Source organism: Gossypium arboreum, chromosome 5 (genome assembly GCF_025698485.1).
Source record: "Gossypium arboreum isolate Shixiya-1 chromosome 5, ASM2569848v2, whole genome shotgun sequence".
In the NCBI taxonomy this organism is placed as follows: Eukaryota; Viridiplantae; Streptophyta; class Magnoliopsida; order Malvales; family Malvaceae; genus Gossypium; species Gossypium arboreum.
This window is the reverse complement of record NC_069074.1, coordinates 22,252,827-22,272,180: the sequence shown is the minus strand read 5'-3', so window position 1 is coordinate 22,272,180 and position 19,354 is coordinate 22,252,827. Positions and strand designations below refer to the sequence as shown.

Below are 19,354 nucleotides of genomic sequence, written 5' to 3'. Positions count from 1 at the left end.
GTTCTAAATTTTTATATTATTTATGTATTTAGAATTTAATCTTTTTATTTTAAGGAATTTAGTTTCTCTATTTTTCAAATTTAAAACGTAAGTCTAATTGTTAATATCGTTAAAATTTTTCCGTTGAATCTAGATTCAACACAACATTAATTTTTGTTGCATGGCTACCAAGTAAGTGTTTTAAAATTTCAAAATATTACACCAATAAATTTAACTGAAGATTTTAATGTGACATTACAATTGGATATGAATTTTAGAATTTAACTACTAAAAAAATTAAATTTTAAATTTATAAAGATTTTAGAATTTTAACTTTATAATTAATTCAACAATAATGAATAACAATAATATAAGACAAATATATATATATATATATATATTATGAAAACAACATTTACATATAATATAGTGATAAGTGAATTGCTTAAATTCTTATTTGAGATCATATCTCAACTTCACATTTTAACAACGCCATTACAAAAAAAAAAAAAAGCCTTACATGATAAACTAATGTTAAATGCATGTTATTATAAAATTGCTAAATAATTTAATAATAACACCTTATTAATTAGGTATAATATTAAATTTAGTCGTTAATATTTATAGTTTTTGTCAAATTGGATCTTATTCTTTTATGAGTTCAATTTGACTCTTAACTTTTTTAAAAAATTCAATTTTGACCATAGACCTTTTGAAAAAGAGTCAAAATGATTTTTTAAATGAGAATAATAATTAAAATGTTAAATTTTTATACATGGCACTTACATAACAATTCACGTGTATTTCAGGCTATTTTTTGAATTTTTATGAACTTTTGAATTTTTATTTCTATTTATTTATTTATTTTATAATTTTTGAATTATTTGTTGATATAACATATAAAACAAATGGAATTATGGTAACATATGTGCACATGGACCGCTATGTAAGTTGCTACGTCAAGAATATTAAAAATAATATTTTAGTCAGTATTTTTGTTTAAAAAAAAGCGATTTGATTATTTTTTGAAGGTTAATGGCCAAATTGACAAAAAAATATAAACGTTGAGGGTTAAAATTATCATTATGCCTATTAATTAATGCTCATATGTTTTTTTAAGCATAATGATACATTTAGCTCTCAACATTTACATCTTTTTTTTCAATTTACCCTTTATTATTTTTTGAGCTAAATTTGGTCATTAACATTTTAAATAGAGTCAAATTGCTCTCTTTTTTTAAAACTTAAATGCCGACTAAAACTTTAAATTTTTAATGATGTTTGCATGGAAACCTGTGTGAACTTCATGCCGATATACCACTATTTGTCTTATATGACATATCAACAAATAATTTAAAGTTTATAAAATATTAAAAATAAAAAAATGAAAAAAAATTATAAAAGAAAGTTCATAGAAGTTCAAAAAAAGAGCATAAATTACATGTGAATTGTCATGCAAGCTACCATGTTAAAAATTCAATGTTTTAGTGAGTATTTTCATTAAAAAGCCATCAATTCTACTCTTTTTGAATAGTTGATGGTCAAAATTAAATATCTTTAAAAAGTTGAGAGCCAATAATTTATCTAAAAAAAGAATAAGGACCAACTTGACAAAAAATATAAACGTTAAGAGCTAAAATTTTCATTATGCCCTTTTAGTATAATATTTTTTTTATAAAAATTATTTTCTTTTCTTGTAGTAAAATTTGTAAGCTCTATTGGTGGAGTCTTTGGAGACTATAGGGGGCGGTGGATTGTTGGCTTTAGTTGGTTCTTGGGGAGCTGTTTAGTTTTGCATGCGAAACTTAGGGCAATAGATGAGGGTTTGAAGATAGCTTGGGAAGCAGGGTACAAGAAGGTGATGGTAGAATGCGACAGTTTGCTGGCTATCCAAATAATTAATGCGCCTTCTGACTATGTGAATTCCATTGTTTTTGGTTCGGCTAATTAGGGAGTATTGTAGCAGGCAGTGATATATCTCCTTTCACTGTATCTTTTGAGAGGCTAATCGGGTGGCTGATGCCTTCAGTGGTCGGTGGTCGGTGGTCGGTGGGTTCAAGCTGCTAAAGTTGGCTTCACCTCCTCACAACTTATTACCGTTACTAAAGACTGATTTTGACAAGGCATTGCTGTCTTAATTGTGGTCTTTAAGCTGTGCAATTGGACCATAAGACTAGGCCCTCTTTACTTTTACCCAAAAAATAAACTATAATTTTAAAATAACACCTATATATATCCATTTAAGAATTAAAGAAAATACTAGATCTCATTTGTATTGTAATTTGTACTCTAGGCTTCCAAAGAAAACTGAGCTCTGGGCAGCTAATAAGTGGAGAAGGGCAAAAATAAAACGTGAGCAGCAGGATTCGAACCTGCGCGGGCAGAGCCCACATGATTTCTAGTCATGCCCGATAACCACTCCGGCATGCCCACCAACCCTGCAACTGCTTTCATAAAAAATTAATTATACAAAAGAAATAAAAAAAAAACTCAACCATTAGCCTATGGATTCCGGACTTTTTAAAAGAAAGATATGTTCTGCAATGAAAAGTATTGATTATACCATCTAATTAAGACTATGGACGGTGAGGATAGAGATATGCTAGTGATAAGTGTATCCTTTTGTTACTAACTTCTGTATTTGATGTTCAGAAGAACCATTTTCTTACAAGGTAAAATGGACTGCTAACATCAGCAACTAGCAGCCCTTTTGAGCTCAAGTTCTTGCAACGGTTTCGGTAGTTTAGATTACCAATTTTTATGAATCCTCAATTTGCAGTAATGCAATGATATGCAAACTAAGGTGTCTGTCTGCTCCTCTCTATGCCCCTCCCTTCTATATATATCTATATGGATAAATCTTGTTATTAGTCCCTGTACTTTGCAAAAGTTATAGGTTTAGCCCCTCTACTTTAATTTGGTCATTTTTAATCTTTGTACTTTTTCAAATTCTAAAATTTCAACCCTCACCTACAATAACTTTTAAATTCATTTAAGTTTTGTACTTCTAAAATTTTATGTAGCAAACATATTATCATATGTGTAATTGTGGCGTCCCAAACTTGACCGGGATGATCTGACCCGAATTTTGAACGTCACATTAGCCACCGAAACGACTTTCCATTAAAAACAACACGAAGCACACCAACCAACCAAGCACACCAACCAACCATGCACACCACACATTTGCAACATAAATCTTACTAAAACTAATCTTAATTACATGCTTTTCTAAAAATACCATAAGAACAAAGCACTAAAATCTCAAGTTTTAGACCCCTACGAACCCACCTTGTGACGAACCCCCTTCTAGAACCCCAAGCAGCTCGCAGACACCTGGCGAGCTCTAGCTGGCGACCTTCCACATGCACCGGTTGCAACTTGCCCCGCCAACCCCCTGTTTCACATCCTAACTACCGAATCCAGCTCGCATGTTACCCTGCGACCACTCTCCTCCTAGCGAACTTAGACCCCAGTTTTCCCCTCAACTGAACAGACCGCTCTAGGGAATGCTACACTCGCGAACCTTTTTTTTCCCTGGCGAACCAAATACCCATGGCGAATCTACTGACTTGGCGAGCCCTCCCGGCCTCCCCATTTCGGCGAACCTATGTACTTTAGTGTACTAACCTACCCTGGCGAACGCATCCTGGTGGCGAATTCTGCACTATAGCGAAGACTATGCTTTGGCTAACACTAGCTTTGGTGAATCCCTTAACACTGGCAAGACCCTGTACTTGCAAACCCCTAAGCTCGCACTATGCTTAGTTGTTTCATGCATACTAAGCCACTAATTTGCTTTATCATACATAAAAGTTAAGGGCGTACCTTAGAACCTGACGAGCTCCTTAACCTACATAAGCTTGTTAGCTCTTCACTTTAATAACAATCAACATGTATAAAATCCAATCAATCATGCATTCAACCAAGCAATTATAAAGTACAAAATCTAAAATTAAACAGACCCCCCCAAAATATGTTTTAAAATTCTAAGTCTAATTCTAATCCCTTAGGATAGTCCCACATTACCTTCCACTTTAAGGTTTGAAACACATGTCACATACTCGAAGGGATTTGCCTTGGAATGGATCACCGGATTGCCACACTTCACCATTAGTCCCGCTAACTGTTTATCCGCAAGGTATATGCAAGGAGTGTGAGCTTATGAAACCTAGTGAATGCTCAAGCATACAACACATAAAACGCATTAATCATGCTAAGATTTAAACATACTGTAACATTTCACATACAATACAATATTCATAGTCAACATAGTGAAATATTGGCAATTTGTGAATATAAAACATAATCATAATTTGTATGCATTGGATAAACGGATCTCTAAAACACACCAAATGACTCATAGAGTCATATGCTATCTCCATGTAAGTGTAGCATGAGTGTTCACACTCTCCAAACACATCACGTTGTCTATGATGAGTGGATCTATGCTCGACATTCCCTTATCTCTCCAACATTATCTCAGGGCCACAATGCCTTAACATATAATAAAATAAATGAGTACTCACAATCCTATGACATGTCAATGATATCCAATGATTTTCAGTGTTCAGAATGTCAACATATCATTTTTATCACATTTATAATACACAATATTATCAGACTCACAATATAACAGAGCTCAAATTTCTGCAGGGCTCACAATACACAGGTTTGCAGTAACATCGGTTCACATAACATAGGGTTCGCATAACACAACATAATGCTTGTATACATTTAGGGCTCGCATACAACATATGAGTTCGCACATAACATGAAACTCACATAATGCAGTGGCTCACATGCAAAATAGGGCTCACTCATAAATATATATATATATATATAGGCTCGCATAAATCAGGGGTTCGCACACATCTAGGCTCACATAGATATAAGAGTTCGCACATGTATAGCAGGGTTCGCATAAGGTTTATAAGGGCTTACATGATGTAAACTGAGTTCGCATGAGATCATAACTGGGTTCGCACATTAAATAGAAGGGTATGCATGCCTTACTTGGCTATCCTTAGCATGCGAACTTGTGCTTATGATGCAGTGTGCAAGAACACTAACCTGTTGACTCGCTGATACTGCTGAACCTACACCACTTTTTCCTTCCCCTTATCCTTACTAGTGGATGCTCCCTCACGAATAGAGGCTTCGCATAAACATACAGGTTATTTTCATTTTTAAATAGACTGAGCGGCCACCTAGTAACATAGCAGCTCGCCACTCTCCTAAATCTGGAGAGCTCACCTCACGTGACTTTAATCTTCAAATTACTTCAATTTAACTCGACTAAACCCTCAATTTTCACTTCCTAACATCATATCTAATGTTTAATTATAAATTTAGATCATTAATTTTATACAATTTCACTAATTAACATTTTTTGGAAAAATCACGTTCGTTTTCAATCTCAAGAAGAAAAATCATTTGATTCATGCAAATTCTTTAAGGATTTATTAAATCAAGTTTATAACCTCTTAATTATTGTAAATTGAGTTAAAAATCATTTTAAAATCATCACTTAGCACTCTATTATAAGGTTCACCATTTTTGTGCAAAACCAAGCTTTAAAACCATAGATCTTAGAATTTCTTAATTAGATCTATAAAAACACAAATTAATCCCTATTATGAGATTCATCATTTTCTTAAAATGGTAATTTGAACTCTTGGCTCTTTAACTTTTCAGTGTTTATTTGTCATTTTAGGTTCAAATATTTACATTAGGCCACAATACTTTTTATATTTTACGATTTAATCCCTAACTCAAATTAACATTTCACAACATTATTCTTATTTCATTTTTCTTTAACATTCTTATTATTTACTTTCTTTATATCTTATTTCACGAAAAAAATTTATCTTATATTATTTTTGACCAAGGGGGTTTTGGGATGTTACAAAAAGGATGAAGGGAAATTTGAGAGAAAACTCTATTTAAGATCTTATATTATTTTTGAAATGGTTGAAAGTGTGGAGGGAAGGGACGTTGGGTGGTCTTATATAGCCAACAAAATTTTAAAATTTGGGCTACTTACCCCTAAGCCCCCTCCTATTGCCTCCATTATTTTAATAGCTCCTATTTCAATTAAATCTTTTAATTTACACATTAGACCTCTAATTTAAAAATTATTCCAATTTAATCCTCACTAATATATTTTATTAACCCAATTACTATTATTATTAACTAATTAATCTTGTATTTTATTTTATTTTATTTTAATTTTTATGTCACTAATTCTGATTCCTCACTCGAGCCCATGATTTAATTACTCGATTTTCGAGGTGTGATAATAAGCTTTGCTATTTTCACGTATTACTCACAAAAATTCAGTTATTGGGTTAACAAAAATAACTTGCGTCAAGATTGAAATTTTAAAATTTGAACATTATAGAGACTTAGAATGATTCAATTGGAGAATATAGACTAAATATACAATTGCACGCATGGTATCTGCTAGTAATTGAATTTAACAAAATGAATTTAAATACTACTATTTGGGTCAGGATTAAAATTTCAAAGTTTAAAAAAGTACAAGAATGACATTTGACCAATTCGAAAAGTTGTACTAAATCTGATCAAATTAAAGTACAAAGACTAATAGTAAAATTTAACTTATTATATCATAATAAATTGTGTGTGAAGAATGTAGATTTTGAATAATCTTAAAACAATCTATGGATGGTATCATTCAATTTGGTCCAAAACAATTGTTTCTTCTTTTTAACTCATGTTTGGTTCTTTGTTTCATATGATGTCAGCTAGCCTCTTCTAACCACTTCTTCCACCAATTAAGTGAGGGCTGATTGGGGAGTAAGAATCCATTATTAAATTAAAAAATTGTTCTAAGGAATGTGTTTCAAAAAACGAGAATATCGCTATTAGAATAGGTTAATCTCGAAGAAAGTGGTTTTTCTTCCACATGATTACACAATTAAAAAACAAGAATGGGGTTTAAGGCTTTAAGCAAGCAATTAAGGGGAGCTATCGGAGAATAAGAATCAGTTTAATCACAAAGAAAGTGGAATGTTCCGTAGGATTAAACAATTAAAAACCAACAATGGGGTTCAAGTAAATTCTATTTTAGCCTTCATATTCTTCACGTTGCCAAAGTTATAAACAAGTAGAATTAATATATATATATATATATGGCTACGTAGCTATTAGGATAAACTTAAAAAATGATTAACCTGGAAAGTTTAAGATACCAATACAATTCATGGAACAAGTTGTTTTTATTTTTGCAGTAGATAGTATCGGATGAGTTTAAGCCACAAAAGAAAAATGTATGGAGATGGAATATTTAAACATAGGCAAACCGCGATTGATTCATGGTTTTTACTCACAAAATTAAAGCCTCAAGAGTAAATTAATTAGATTATTAAAGAAAAAAAAAAGAGTACAATCAAAAGATGATTATTGAGTTACAAAAGTGCTTAATAGGGAGGGGGTGGATTACATATATAGTAGTTTTTACCGCCTTGGGAAGAACTACTCTGCTCGAAACATATCAATTTTAAGGGAAATATTGGATATTGTTTTATGTTCCTCGAGTGCTGAAGGTGTTCTTTAAATCTGGAACGTTAACAGTATTGGCAGCTCCATCAACAACATTCATTGATCTACCATTGTCTGTGATTGGCAGCTCCTGCAGGCCGTTGCTTTTCTCTTCAAGTTCTGGGGTTTTCACATCTTTGCTTTTGCCCCAAACCACAGTGTAAAGGCCTGCGACTATGATAATGGCTCCCAGTATGCTGAAATCAACCAAATAAAAGATAAAGAAGCAAGTGAGAGTAATGGGAAACAAGGAATACCAATGCAGAAATCCACTAAATGAATAAGACTTCTAAATTGTTTAATGGATGGTTAATAAAAGCAAAGAGAACTACTTGACAGTGCATTTTGTCACTATCTGCAAAAGTAATATTCTCTAAAACTTTGATATATTGTGCACCGTAATATTATTTCATGTGTCAGTGAAATTTCTTATCATAACATATTTGTTAAAGATCAAAGTGCAAGTTTTTGCAGGAACATGTTATATTGCTGTTAATTTCATACCTTCCAAGGTGGACTTTTTCATTTAACACAAAGGCCCCTAGCGCAGCAGTGATGATCATGCATAGAGGGCTAAAAGCTGTTACAAAGACCGGCCCTCGTGTCCGGCTCACGATTCCTTGCACGTAATAGGCTATCCCGGAGCACACTATTCCCTAATCAATCACAGATTATTTTGAAGTGTTAAGCACTTATGGTTACTGATTAGTAAGACGTTTAGAGTGCATCATGGATGGGGAAAAATGGACTTACAGAGTAAGATGCAGCAAGAAGCCTGGAGTCGAACCCAATTTTCCAGGCGCTTAGGTCACGAACCATGATAAACGACAGCCCTGCATCTTGCACCGTTCCCATGAAACATATCCAAGCTGTAAGAGACAGCTCTGCTGGGTACTTCTTCAATGTGAAGGACTGGACCAGAAACAATAACCCATTAACGTTAGCGCGTAAACAATTAAATAGTTTTAATGAACTATATTTGCTCAATAAGAGACGTGAATATTTCAACTAACTTGCAAAATAAAGAAGCTTGACCAGCCAACGATACTTCCAAGAAGCGCTACGGTGCCAGAAACCCAGTGTTGACCAGCAGATTCCGTGGTAGTGCCATGGTGTGTGGCTCCACCTGACTTTACGAAGTCAATAATGGGGCCTTTGTACAAGGTCATCACCATTGCACCCCCCACTGTGATTGCAGTTCCAGCCAACTTTGCAACACTCTGTATTTTCTTCAAATTGATTTTCTCCAACCTATTTAACATAAATAATTACCGATTAAAAAATGATAATTTCCTTCAATATTATCGAAGATATGAAGATCATGATGGAACCTTTTAAGTTATCTGATGTGGTGTGGTGTAGTGTGCAGTGTCATATGTTAATGGGAGTGATGGATTTTACCTGAAAATCATGGCCATTATGAAAGTAACAGCAGGAAGCATGTTGACGAAAGCAGATGAATATGTTGCTGTTGTGAACTTCATTCCCAGATAGTATAAGTTTTGGTCAAGCACTGGCCTGCGCATATATATTCCACTGTCAACTCTATTTCTTCATAAATATATCAGCAAACAAGAAATTACATGCATTTAGTAAATGCATAATAAAGATGCGATAAGTTTAGAGCAATACTCCAGGAAGCCCAGAATAACAATCCTGAGCAAGATAGGCAGGGTCATCTTTGGCCTAATTTTCCTGCATGTACAAACGAATGGCAAAGGAGCAATGAGGCTCGGGATTATATTATGCATGTCTGTACATGAAAGTGTGTAGTTAGATTGGGGAGAAAAATGAACCTTTCAAGGAAAAAGGCAAAGGGTGCAATGACAATGGTGGCGACAACATGACGGTAGGTAGCAAGGATGAAATTACTCATGCCATGCTTCATACAAATGGTGGAGAGGATGTACATCCCTGCATATCCAAACTGCAGGGAGATGATAGCCAAGTATGGCTTCGCTTTGTTCAACACATTAGAGGAAGCTGCTGCACCTGATGTTTGGTCCCCCATTTTTCTCTCTTTTTTCTCTCCACCACCGCTTGCACTGAGGCTTGGAACTTACAAATCAGAATTAGCCTTCTTATAGGGAGAAAAGTGCAAACACAAAATAATAATAATAATAAGTTAATAGAAGCAAGTATAGTGTTTCCCATAAATGTAAAACTCACTTATCCACTAATAATGATTAAAAATTCCTCATTATCACAAATCATTTCGAATACCATCGCTTTGCTGATGAAAATCAAAAGAATAAAATAAATAAAGGAGGGTGTTTATGTGGCTATCTGTGCATATGATTCTTTTGCCTTTTGTTTTCCTTTTATTACTTCTCATTTGTTTAATTTAATTACACTATTTATCATGGGAAGTGGGGTTTGGATTCATTGAACAACCAAATTATGTTTAGGTTAAGTGCGGATGTTGCATGCAGAAAGAAACTATGTGGCTTTTGCGTGGCTATCATTTTCAAAATCAACTGCTTCCCTAAAACCATTTACTCACGGAATTCACCCTCATTGTGGTCTCCTTGTTTTCACTTTCCATTTCTTTTTTTTTTTCTTTTAATTGACAGTTAAAAAATTGATTTGGTAGAACTCATGGTTAGTGAAATGTATACAATTGATTGGTAAAAGTAAAATCGAACACAAAAGACATAGGTGAGGGATAATTTAACCCAAGTCAATAGATTTATCTCATACATCTCATTCGTGATCCCTTATTCTCATGATGCATCAAAGAATCAAATCAATAGTAATCAAAGTATTTAGTGGGGAGTAGATTCCATTTAGTGTAGTTTACATGTAATAAGGCTATTTTATTAATATCCCAACAAGATCTATTGGAAAGACAACAATCCAACATATGATCGTAACATAAAACAATCGTCAAGAATCATACATAGCTCAATGTCTATATTATGATGAGACGACAACACTTCAACTACTAATAAGCAATCCAATTCCACAATAACCCGATACAATTAAAGAGGCTTTAATCAAAAAAGTGATTCTCTAATACCAATCACTTCAACTAGTTAACGGTGAGTCATCCCCTCTCCCCAACTAGTATAACTTTAAACCCCGTTCATAATCATTATTTACATTTAATATTTTAAACTGAAAATTAATTAGAAATCTAAATGGTTGAATCTCCGTACCCATTTGTTAATACGGTGTTAATAGAGTTTTTACAAAGGGGTAATAAATTGTAAGCTTAGAAATATAGAAATGGTAGCATCTTTTCAGAAAGGACAGAGAACAAAACTAATGTAATTAGTGCAAATGACGTCGACAAAGAATAATATATTTATGATTAGACAAACTTTATATTGCTTAGAGCATCTTCCCAAACTGAATATTGCTCAAGTTCGGATATCTGGAATTCTTCGTAAGATTAGAATAATAAGAATTTAAGATGATAATTGGATTTAAGTGGTTGCTGATTAATAATCACTAATTAGATTAGGCATCTCTCACTTTATATCTTCTCAATATAGCTTCGAATGTTTGCATAAAAAATAACATACAACCATTCTTATTCCTCCCCCTGCTTCTTGTCTCTTCATTTCACTTCACTCTCAATAAATTGCTACCCTTTTACGTAGCACAAATTTGGAGCAACCACTTGTTTTGCATCTTTCAAAAAAAAAAAAAAACCCATCCTTTTATTATGCCTTATCTATCAGGTTTTATTTTAAAATTGTCGTGTCCATCATGACATATATTTAAATATGACATAATGAAATTCAAATACTTTTAATCAAAATAAATGGTTCAAAGATTATTAATACACAATCAAGATATACTTATTTGAATTCATGGGAGATAGAATCCTCTTTTCACTAAATATCTATTGGACCAAAAATATTGTTAAAATATGAGTGGGGATATATGAAGAATACAATGATGAGTATTAAATACTGGGTTAAGGCGTGTAATTGATGTGTGGGGGAGGAATCTTCTCTTTAAGAGTGATTTTAGTTAATATGATCTACCAGGCCGAATACATGGTGTACACAGTACAATTTCATAGTAAAAAGAATTTACCATCAAAGCAAAACGATATTATGGTTAAAGTTTCAAAAGGGAATATGGTGGTAATTTGAATATAAGCCTAAAGATAGCTAGTGTATATTTAAAAGTACTGAATATTGTAGTTTTTTTGCATAAATGGTATCATGTCTATCGATTTATTTGCTTTGTTTAGTTGTGAATTCTTAAGCTAGCTTGTATAAGCACCACTAATCTCGTGAAAGTTCAACATGCGCTTTTGTTGTTTTCCCAAGTGTTGGTGAGAGTTTTTTCTTGCATTCTCCTGCTAGTTTGGCATTGCTTCACGACACCTTAAAACTAGGTCTCCAACTTAGAATTGTCAATTCTTGACTCCTCTATTAGAGCACCTACCAATTTGTTGTGATGAAATAGCATTAGAAGCTGCAACCCACTTGTCTAGTTTCTTTATACTTGGTGTTTATGGCGTGTATCATAGTATTCCAACTTCTTATTCAAAATACCATCATGTGGAGTGTACGCAGAGGCTTGCGTTTCCATTCTTTTAGTGAAGACTTGTCTGCAGGTATGTTTGTGTGACATTCCCAAGAACCAACAACCGCAATTAAGGGAGATATATAGCGGAGAATAAGAATCCATAAAATTAAATTTAAGAAAAAAAATGTTTTCAAGTGAATCAGTTTCGTAAAATGAAAATATTGCTATTAAAATAGGTTAATCATAAACAAAGTGGAATGTTCCATATGATTAAACAATTAAAAAACGGCAACGGGGTTTAAGCAAGCAATTGAGAGACTGGAATGTAATGATAATCCATGAAATAAATAAATAAATAATGTTTTAAGGAATGACTTCCAGTAAAAGAAAATGATGCTATTAAAATAGGTTTATTAAGAAGAACGTGGAATGCAACCTTCTAATGGATTTATATTTAATGTATTGTTTGATTAGATTATATTCCATCAATGTATCAAACATTATCACGTTGGTATGATTAAATAGTTAAAAACCAATAATGGGTTTAAGGCTTTAAGCTATTTTCTTTTGGTTAAATTCTACTTTTAGTCCTCACACTTTGTGAAAGTTGTGAAATTAGCTCTTATGCTTTAATTTGATCAATTTCAATCCTAGATTTTTTTTAATTGGTTAATCTTAGTCCCTATACTTTTCAAATTTTAAAATTTTAGTCCTTACTCAAATATTAGTAATTAATTTTTTTTTGTTAAATCCAATTACTAGTCTTGTACCACACGTATAATTGTAAATTTGGTTTGTATTATTCAATTGGATCATTTTAAGTCTATTTACTTTTTGAATTTTAAAATTTCAGTCTTGACATAAATGACCGTTGTTAATCTATCAACTAGATTTTTAGTGAGCTAACATTGTATTATACACATGATAATATATTTGGAGATCAAATTTTGGAAATAGCAAAAGTTAATGAATTTAACCGTTATTGTTTGATTACAACTGAAAATTTAAAATTTGAAAAGTACAAGGACTAGAAATAATCAAATTAAAGCACATGGATTAAATCCACAACTTTCTCAAAGTACAGGGACTAATTGCAGAATTTAACCTTTTTCTTTTAGCTTTTATATCTTCACCTTGCGAAGTCATAAACAAGAAGAGCAAATATATAGCAATGTAGCTATCAGGATGTGAAAAAGAAGCAAAAAAAGTTCCATAGACTTGAACAAATGATGAACGTGGAAAGTTTGAGATAGCAGTAAAATTCATGGAGCAAGTTATTTTGACTTTTGCAGTAGATCTTTTTGCTATAGTATCCGATGAGCTTAAGCCAAAAAGAAAAAAAAGGTACCGAAATGGAATAATTGGGGGAAAACATAAGCAAACCGAGATTGATTCATGGTTTTTACTCACCAAATTAGCCTCAAAAGTACAATCAAAAGATGATTATTAAAGGTAGAAAATAGTTTCTGGGAGGGGTGGGTTACATAGTAGTTTTTTATCGCCTTGGAAAGAACAAACTCTGCTTGAAATATATCAGCATTTTGAAGGAAATATCTATATTGTTTTATGTTCCTCGTGTGCTGAAAGTGTTCTTTGAATCCGGAATGTTAACAGCTTTCGCAGCTCCATCAACAACATTCATTGATCTACCATTGTCTGTGATTGGCAATTCCTGCAGGCCGTTGCTTTTCTCTTCAAGTTCTGGAGTTTTCACATCTTTGCTTTTGCCCCAAACCACAGTGTAAAGGCCTGAGACTATGATAATGGCTCCCAGTATGCTGAAATCAACCAATCAAAAGATAAAGAAGAAACAAATGAGCAATGTGAAACAAGGAATACCAATGCAGAAATCCACTAAATGAATAAGACTTCTAAATTGTTTAATGGTGGTTAATAAAAGCAAAGAATTAGAACACTAATTGTTTAATACTGGAAATTTTAGATTGCTGTTAATATCTTACATACCTTCCAAGGTGGATTTTTTCAGCTAAAATAATAGTCCCTAGCGCAGCAGTGATGATCATGCACAGGGGGCTGAAAGCTGTTACAAAAACCGGCCCTCTTTGCCGGATCACGATGCCTTGCACGTAATAGGCTATCCCGGAGCACACTATTCCCTAATCAATCATGGGTTATATTGAAGTGTTAAGCACTTGTGATTCGTAACACTCTTCGGGAGCATCATGGCTGGTAAGAAAAGGGACTTACAGAGTAAGATGCAGCAAGAAGCCTGGAGTCGAAGCCTATTTTCCAGGCACTTAGGTCACGAACCATGATAAATGACAGCCCTGCATCTTGCACCGTTCCCATGAAACATATCCAAGCTGTAAGAGACAGCTCTGCTGGGTACTTCTTCAATGTGAAGGACTGAACCAGAAACAATAACCGTTTAACGTTAGCTCGTAAACAGTTAAATAGTTTAATAAATTTTGTTTATTGAAAGAGACTTGACCTATTTCAACTCACTTGCAAAATAAAGAAGCTTGACCAGCCAGCGATACTTCCAAGAAGCATAATGGTGCCAGAAACCCAGTGTTGATCTGCAGATTCAGTATTAGTGCCATGGTGTGTGGCTCCTCCTGACTTGACGAAGTCAATAATGGGGCCTTTATACAATGTCATCACCATTGCACCGCCCACTGTGATTGCAGTTCCAACCACCTTTGCAATACTGTGTATTTTCTTCAAATTGATTTTCTCCAACCTATTTGACATAAATAATTCCTCGTATTAAAAAAAATGATAGTTTCCTTCAATCTTATCGATGGTATTAACATCATGATGGAACTTTTTAAGTTATCTGATGTGGTGTGGTGTAGTGGGAGGTGGCATATGTTAATGAAAGTGATGGATTGTACCTGAAAATCATGGCCATTATGAAAGTAACAGCAGGAAGCATGTTGACGAAAGCAGATGAATATGTTGCTGTTGTGAACTTCATTCCCAGATAGTATAAGTTTTGGTCAAGCACTGGCCTGCGCATATTCCAATGTCAACTCTATTTCTTCATATTGTATCCATAGATATATCAAGAAATGACATGCATTTAGTAAATGCAAAATAAAGATGCAATAAGTTTAGAGCAATACTCCAGGAAGCCAAGAACCACAATCCTGAGGAAGATTGGCAGGGTCATCTTTGGCCTAATTTTCCTGCATATACAAACGAATGGCAAAGGCAGCAATGAGGCTGGGGATTATATATACATGTCTATACATGAAAGTGTGTAGTGAGATTGGGGAAAAAAATGAACCTTTCAAGGACAAAGGCAAAGGGTGCAATGACAATGGTGGCGGCAACATGACGGTAGGTAGCGAGGATGAAATTACTCATGCCATGCTTCATGCAAATGGTGGAAAGGATGTACATCCCGGCATATCCAAACTGCAGAGATATGATAGCCAAGTATGGCCTCGCTTTGTTCAACACATCAGACAAAGCTGAAGCACTTGATGTTTGGTCTCCCATTTTTCTGTCTCTTTTACCTCTCCACTACTTGCTCAGAAGCTTGCAACTTCTGAATCAGGATTCGCCTTCTTATATAGGGAGGAAAATGCTAACATAAAATAACAACAACAATAATAATAATAAATAAATAAGCAAGTGGTTCAGTTGTCGATATTCAGTATTTTCAACCTCTTTCTCTATCTAGTATTGCAATTGCCAATTGGCAGTACGAATTCGGATATTGATTGATACCCCATTTACTTTTTATCAATTTTAATTATTACGAAAATAAAATCACACATATATCCTTCTATAAATCTGACTTATCCATTAATATAATTTAAAGCAGTTCCTGTTATTACAAATCAATTCCACTATACTTTCACTGTTGGTGAAAACCAAAAGACTGAAAGAAATAAAAGGAGAGGGGTGTATGTGAATAAGATGCTTTTTGCCTTTTTGTTTTTTCTTGTATTTCTCATTTGTTTGATTTGTTTATCATGTGAAGTGGAGATTCGGTTCAATGAACAGCCAAACAGTGTTGAGATTAAGTGGTGATGATGGTGATGATGCATGCAGGAATTATGTGCCTTTTTACGTGGCCACCATTCTAAAAACAACTGCTGCGCCTTGTTCACTTTCTCTCTTTTATCCACACATTTCACCGTCCTTTATTCTCTGTATTTTCACTTTCACTTTTCTTTTTTTCTAAATCATGGATTAAAAATTCGGATTTATTTCCATCAGTTCGAATCACCTAAAATTTTGAGAATTGGTGGCATTTCTTGTCTGATTGTCGGTATGCTATAACTAAGTCATAAGTCAAATGCATATTGGTAAAAGAAATATCAATTTAAATGGATAAAAAAATTATTTGTAATGTCTAATTATTTATTTTAAATAAAATTTATAACATTAAACCACATTCATATTTTTATTAATTATTAATTATATTTAATATTAAATGCGGTACTTGAAAATAAAAAGTTATAATTTCTATCCAACTAAAAATCAGAAATCTAAATTGTTCCACCTCCATTCCTATATGCTTTTACACTTGCACATCATATAGTAAATTGACAAAAATCAACTAAACAAGGAGTTGAATTCTATTTTGGTTAAAATTGTCAAGAACCCAAAGTAAAATCTAATCTATTCTAATTAATATTTATGATTAGATATTGATCTCAAATGGGATTAAGTGGTTGCTGATTAATAATCGATTAGGCATCTCTCACTTCATTTCACATATTCTCAATATAACTTCAAAATCAAATGTTCACATTTAATTATTCTTATTCCCCCTCCCCCCCACCTGCTTCTTGTCTTTTCACTTCACTCTTAATGACTTTGCTTGCTTTGGTTTTGCATCTTTCAAGAAAAATGTTCATCATTTCATTATGCCTTTATCTAAGAGATTTCTCATTTTAAAAAAATAAAAATTTAATATGGTAATAAAACTCAAAGGACCTTCTGGTGTTTTCAGTGAAATGGAGAAACAAATGAATTGGATATCAACTAAATGGTTCAATGATTATTGATATACAAGTGAAGGTACATAGATATTTTGAATCCATGGGAAATCGAATCCTCATATCACTAACTATCTATTGGACCAAAAACATTGTTAAAATATGAGTGGGAGCAGTGAATTAGATATATCAACTGTTACAAAAATAAACAAGTCGATGCAATGTTGTTGGATTATATGTGTAAATTTCCCAAGGAAAAAGAGTTCATTTATAATCGTTAAGTATTAAAATGTAGGGACAAAACAAAGTTGGTGGTTTTCGTGTTTGGATCCCAACATGAAAATATCAGGTTGGTTTGGTGGAATTCCACATGACAAATGGGAAAACAAACACATTGATTTCTACATGTTTTCATTGTAATTATTAAGACAGAGAAGTAAATTGTTTAATTGGTGATTTAAAGCTATATGTTGTAACTAAACTTCTAGTTTTAGACAAATCCAAGGCCACTTTTGCCTTGTCATCTCTGCACTTAAAATCAAACCCAAGGTTACCATTATCCCAACTCTTTCGTTTTGGGTAAAAAAAATCAGTTAAACACGTATACCCAACACGTATTCAGACATTTTTTTTTTTTCTGGCAAAACCTGATTTTCGTCTCATCCAATACGTACAGTACTTGAAACAGAAGTGCTATTATGCCACTCAATCCGATACGATTAAATGACAAGATTGAAACTTTAAAGGTGTGGAATAATTCGAGCTTTCAACGTCATAAGATATGAAATTAGACAGATGCTGAGTTATATAGATGGTGTGGAGCTAAAACCTTGTCTGTTGAGTGCCCATCCATAATGAGAGAAAAAAGAAAAGAAAAGAGAAAGAGGGGTGGCCCTGGTGACGAAGAAAGCATGTTTCTTTTTTGTCCCTATCATGAGAGATTCAAATCGAATACAAATTTATATTCATATAGTTGGTAGGTAAGCAGATATAGGATAATATTGTTCCATCTGTATTCATGGTAAAATCAATTTAAATGGATGTCTGGCTCATCAATTGAAAATTTTGATGATTGTAGATGCTGGAATAGGGTTCATAAGATTATAAAGTAAAAGGATAATACAGAATGGAACTTAGTTCCATTGTACAAAAGTTTTGATTGATGCCTACCGTCTGTATTTTTGTTCCACTATATCTGATAGAATTGGTGAATAATTGGTTGGACTGAGTTAAAAAAATGGAAAAAATTTGAGTTTTGTTTTTAGTAATGGGCTAATTGAATCAATTATCATTTTTTTTAAATAAAATAGGGTAAACTGTTAAAATAGTTACTTTTGTTTGTCTCGTGTTACATTTTAGTCCCTTATGTTTGAAATGTTACGTATTAGTCATTGACATTATCATGTTGGAAATTGAGCCGTTAATTGCCGTCAATAGTGTAATGGTAAGCTAATGTGGCACGTTAAATCATCATTTCAAATGAAAATTTTAGATTAAATTCTACAATTGGTCCTTATATTTTTTCATTTTGAGTAATTTAATTTTTTTCTTTTATATTATTTTAACTTTCTTTTTTTTAATTTCCATTCGCTTCTGCTTCTCCCTCTATTTTCATCCATTCTTCATTTCTTTTAACATAGTTTTTCTATGTTTTTCATTTGTTAAAACTAGTCAACAAGCTCACCTCACTCGAAAAAAATTAAATTGTTCAAAAAAATAAAAGTATAGGGACTAATTTTAACAAATGAAAAGCATAGAATAGAAAAACTAAGTTAAAAGAAATGAAGAAGGGAGAAAAACAAAGGGAGAAGCAAAAGAGAATGGAAAATAAAGAAAAAAAGAAAGTTAAAAAAATATAAAAGAAAAGAATTAATTTGCTCAAAACAAAAAAAAAAATGGGGACCATTATATAAATTAACCTAAAATTTTTGTTTGAAATGATGATTTAACGTGTCACATCAGCTTACCGTTACACCGTTAACAGCAATTAACGGCTCAATGACTAAAATGTTACAAAGCGATAACATAAGTGATTAAAACATAATATTTCAAACATAAATGATTAAAATGTAATCTGAAATAAACAAAAGTGATTATTTTAACAATTTACCTAAAAAAATACCATAATGTTTAATTTAATGTGTGTTTATATTTACTTAATATTTTTTATTTTTTTAATTAAATCACTCAATTCAACTGATTGAATGGGTGATTAAGAAGCCTTAGGAATTTGACTTAAGATTCAGTGTTTGTGCTTTATCATCGATTTTGTCATAAAATGTGGAGATGATAATGAAAAAAGGTGTTGACAATTTGGAAGGCTAATCCTATTTTATTATAAATCATGTGAAATTAACATTTCTCATGAAATGCCTGACAAGATATACAATCCACCGTAAAAA

At 32.8% G+C, this 19,354-nt stretch overlaps 2 protein-coding genes and 1 non-coding gene across 3 annotated transcripts; all 3 read right to left on the bottom strand.

Annotated features, from left to right (window-relative positions):
* Window positions 1-2,330: 2,330 nt before the first annotated feature.
* On the bottom strand, window positions 2,331-2,412 carry TRNAS-AGA (transfer RNA serine (anticodon AGA)). The gene has a single exon. It is a non-coding gene; the product is annotated as a tRNA-Ser (tRNA).
* Window positions 2,413-7,323: 4,911 nt separating this feature from the next.
* On the bottom strand, window positions 7,324-9,620 carry LOC108452247 (WAT1-related protein At4g08300-like). The gene is made up of 7 exons (XM_017750017.2): window positions 9,342-9,620; window positions 9,178-9,240; window positions 8,947-9,063; window positions 8,559-8,796; window positions 8,299-8,457; window positions 8,050-8,201; window positions 7,324-7,742 (listed from the first exon to the last, which is right to left on the bottom strand). The coding sequence occupies exons 1-7, from the start codon at window positions 9,554-9,556 to the stop codon at window positions 7,529-7,531; spliced, it is 1,158 nt and encodes a 385-aa protein (XP_017605506.1). The 5' UTR covers window positions 9,557-9,620; the 3' UTR covers window positions 7,324-7,528.
* A 3,787-nt stretch (window positions 9,621-13,407) lies between these two features.
* On the bottom strand, window positions 13,408-15,678 carry LOC108450552 (WAT1-related protein At4g08300). The gene is made up of 7 exons (XM_017748228.2): window positions 15,287-15,678; window positions 15,123-15,185; window positions 14,892-15,008; window positions 14,500-14,737; window positions 14,242-14,400; window positions 13,999-14,150; window positions 13,408-13,811 (listed from the first exon to the last, which is right to left on the bottom strand). Exons 1-7 carry the CDS (start codon window positions 15,499-15,501, stop codon window positions 13,598-13,600), a joined length of 1,158 nt encoding a protein of 385 aa, XP_017603717.1. The 5' UTR covers window positions 15,502-15,678; the 3' UTR covers window positions 13,408-13,597.
* Window positions 15,679-19,354: the final 3,676 nt, after the last annotated feature.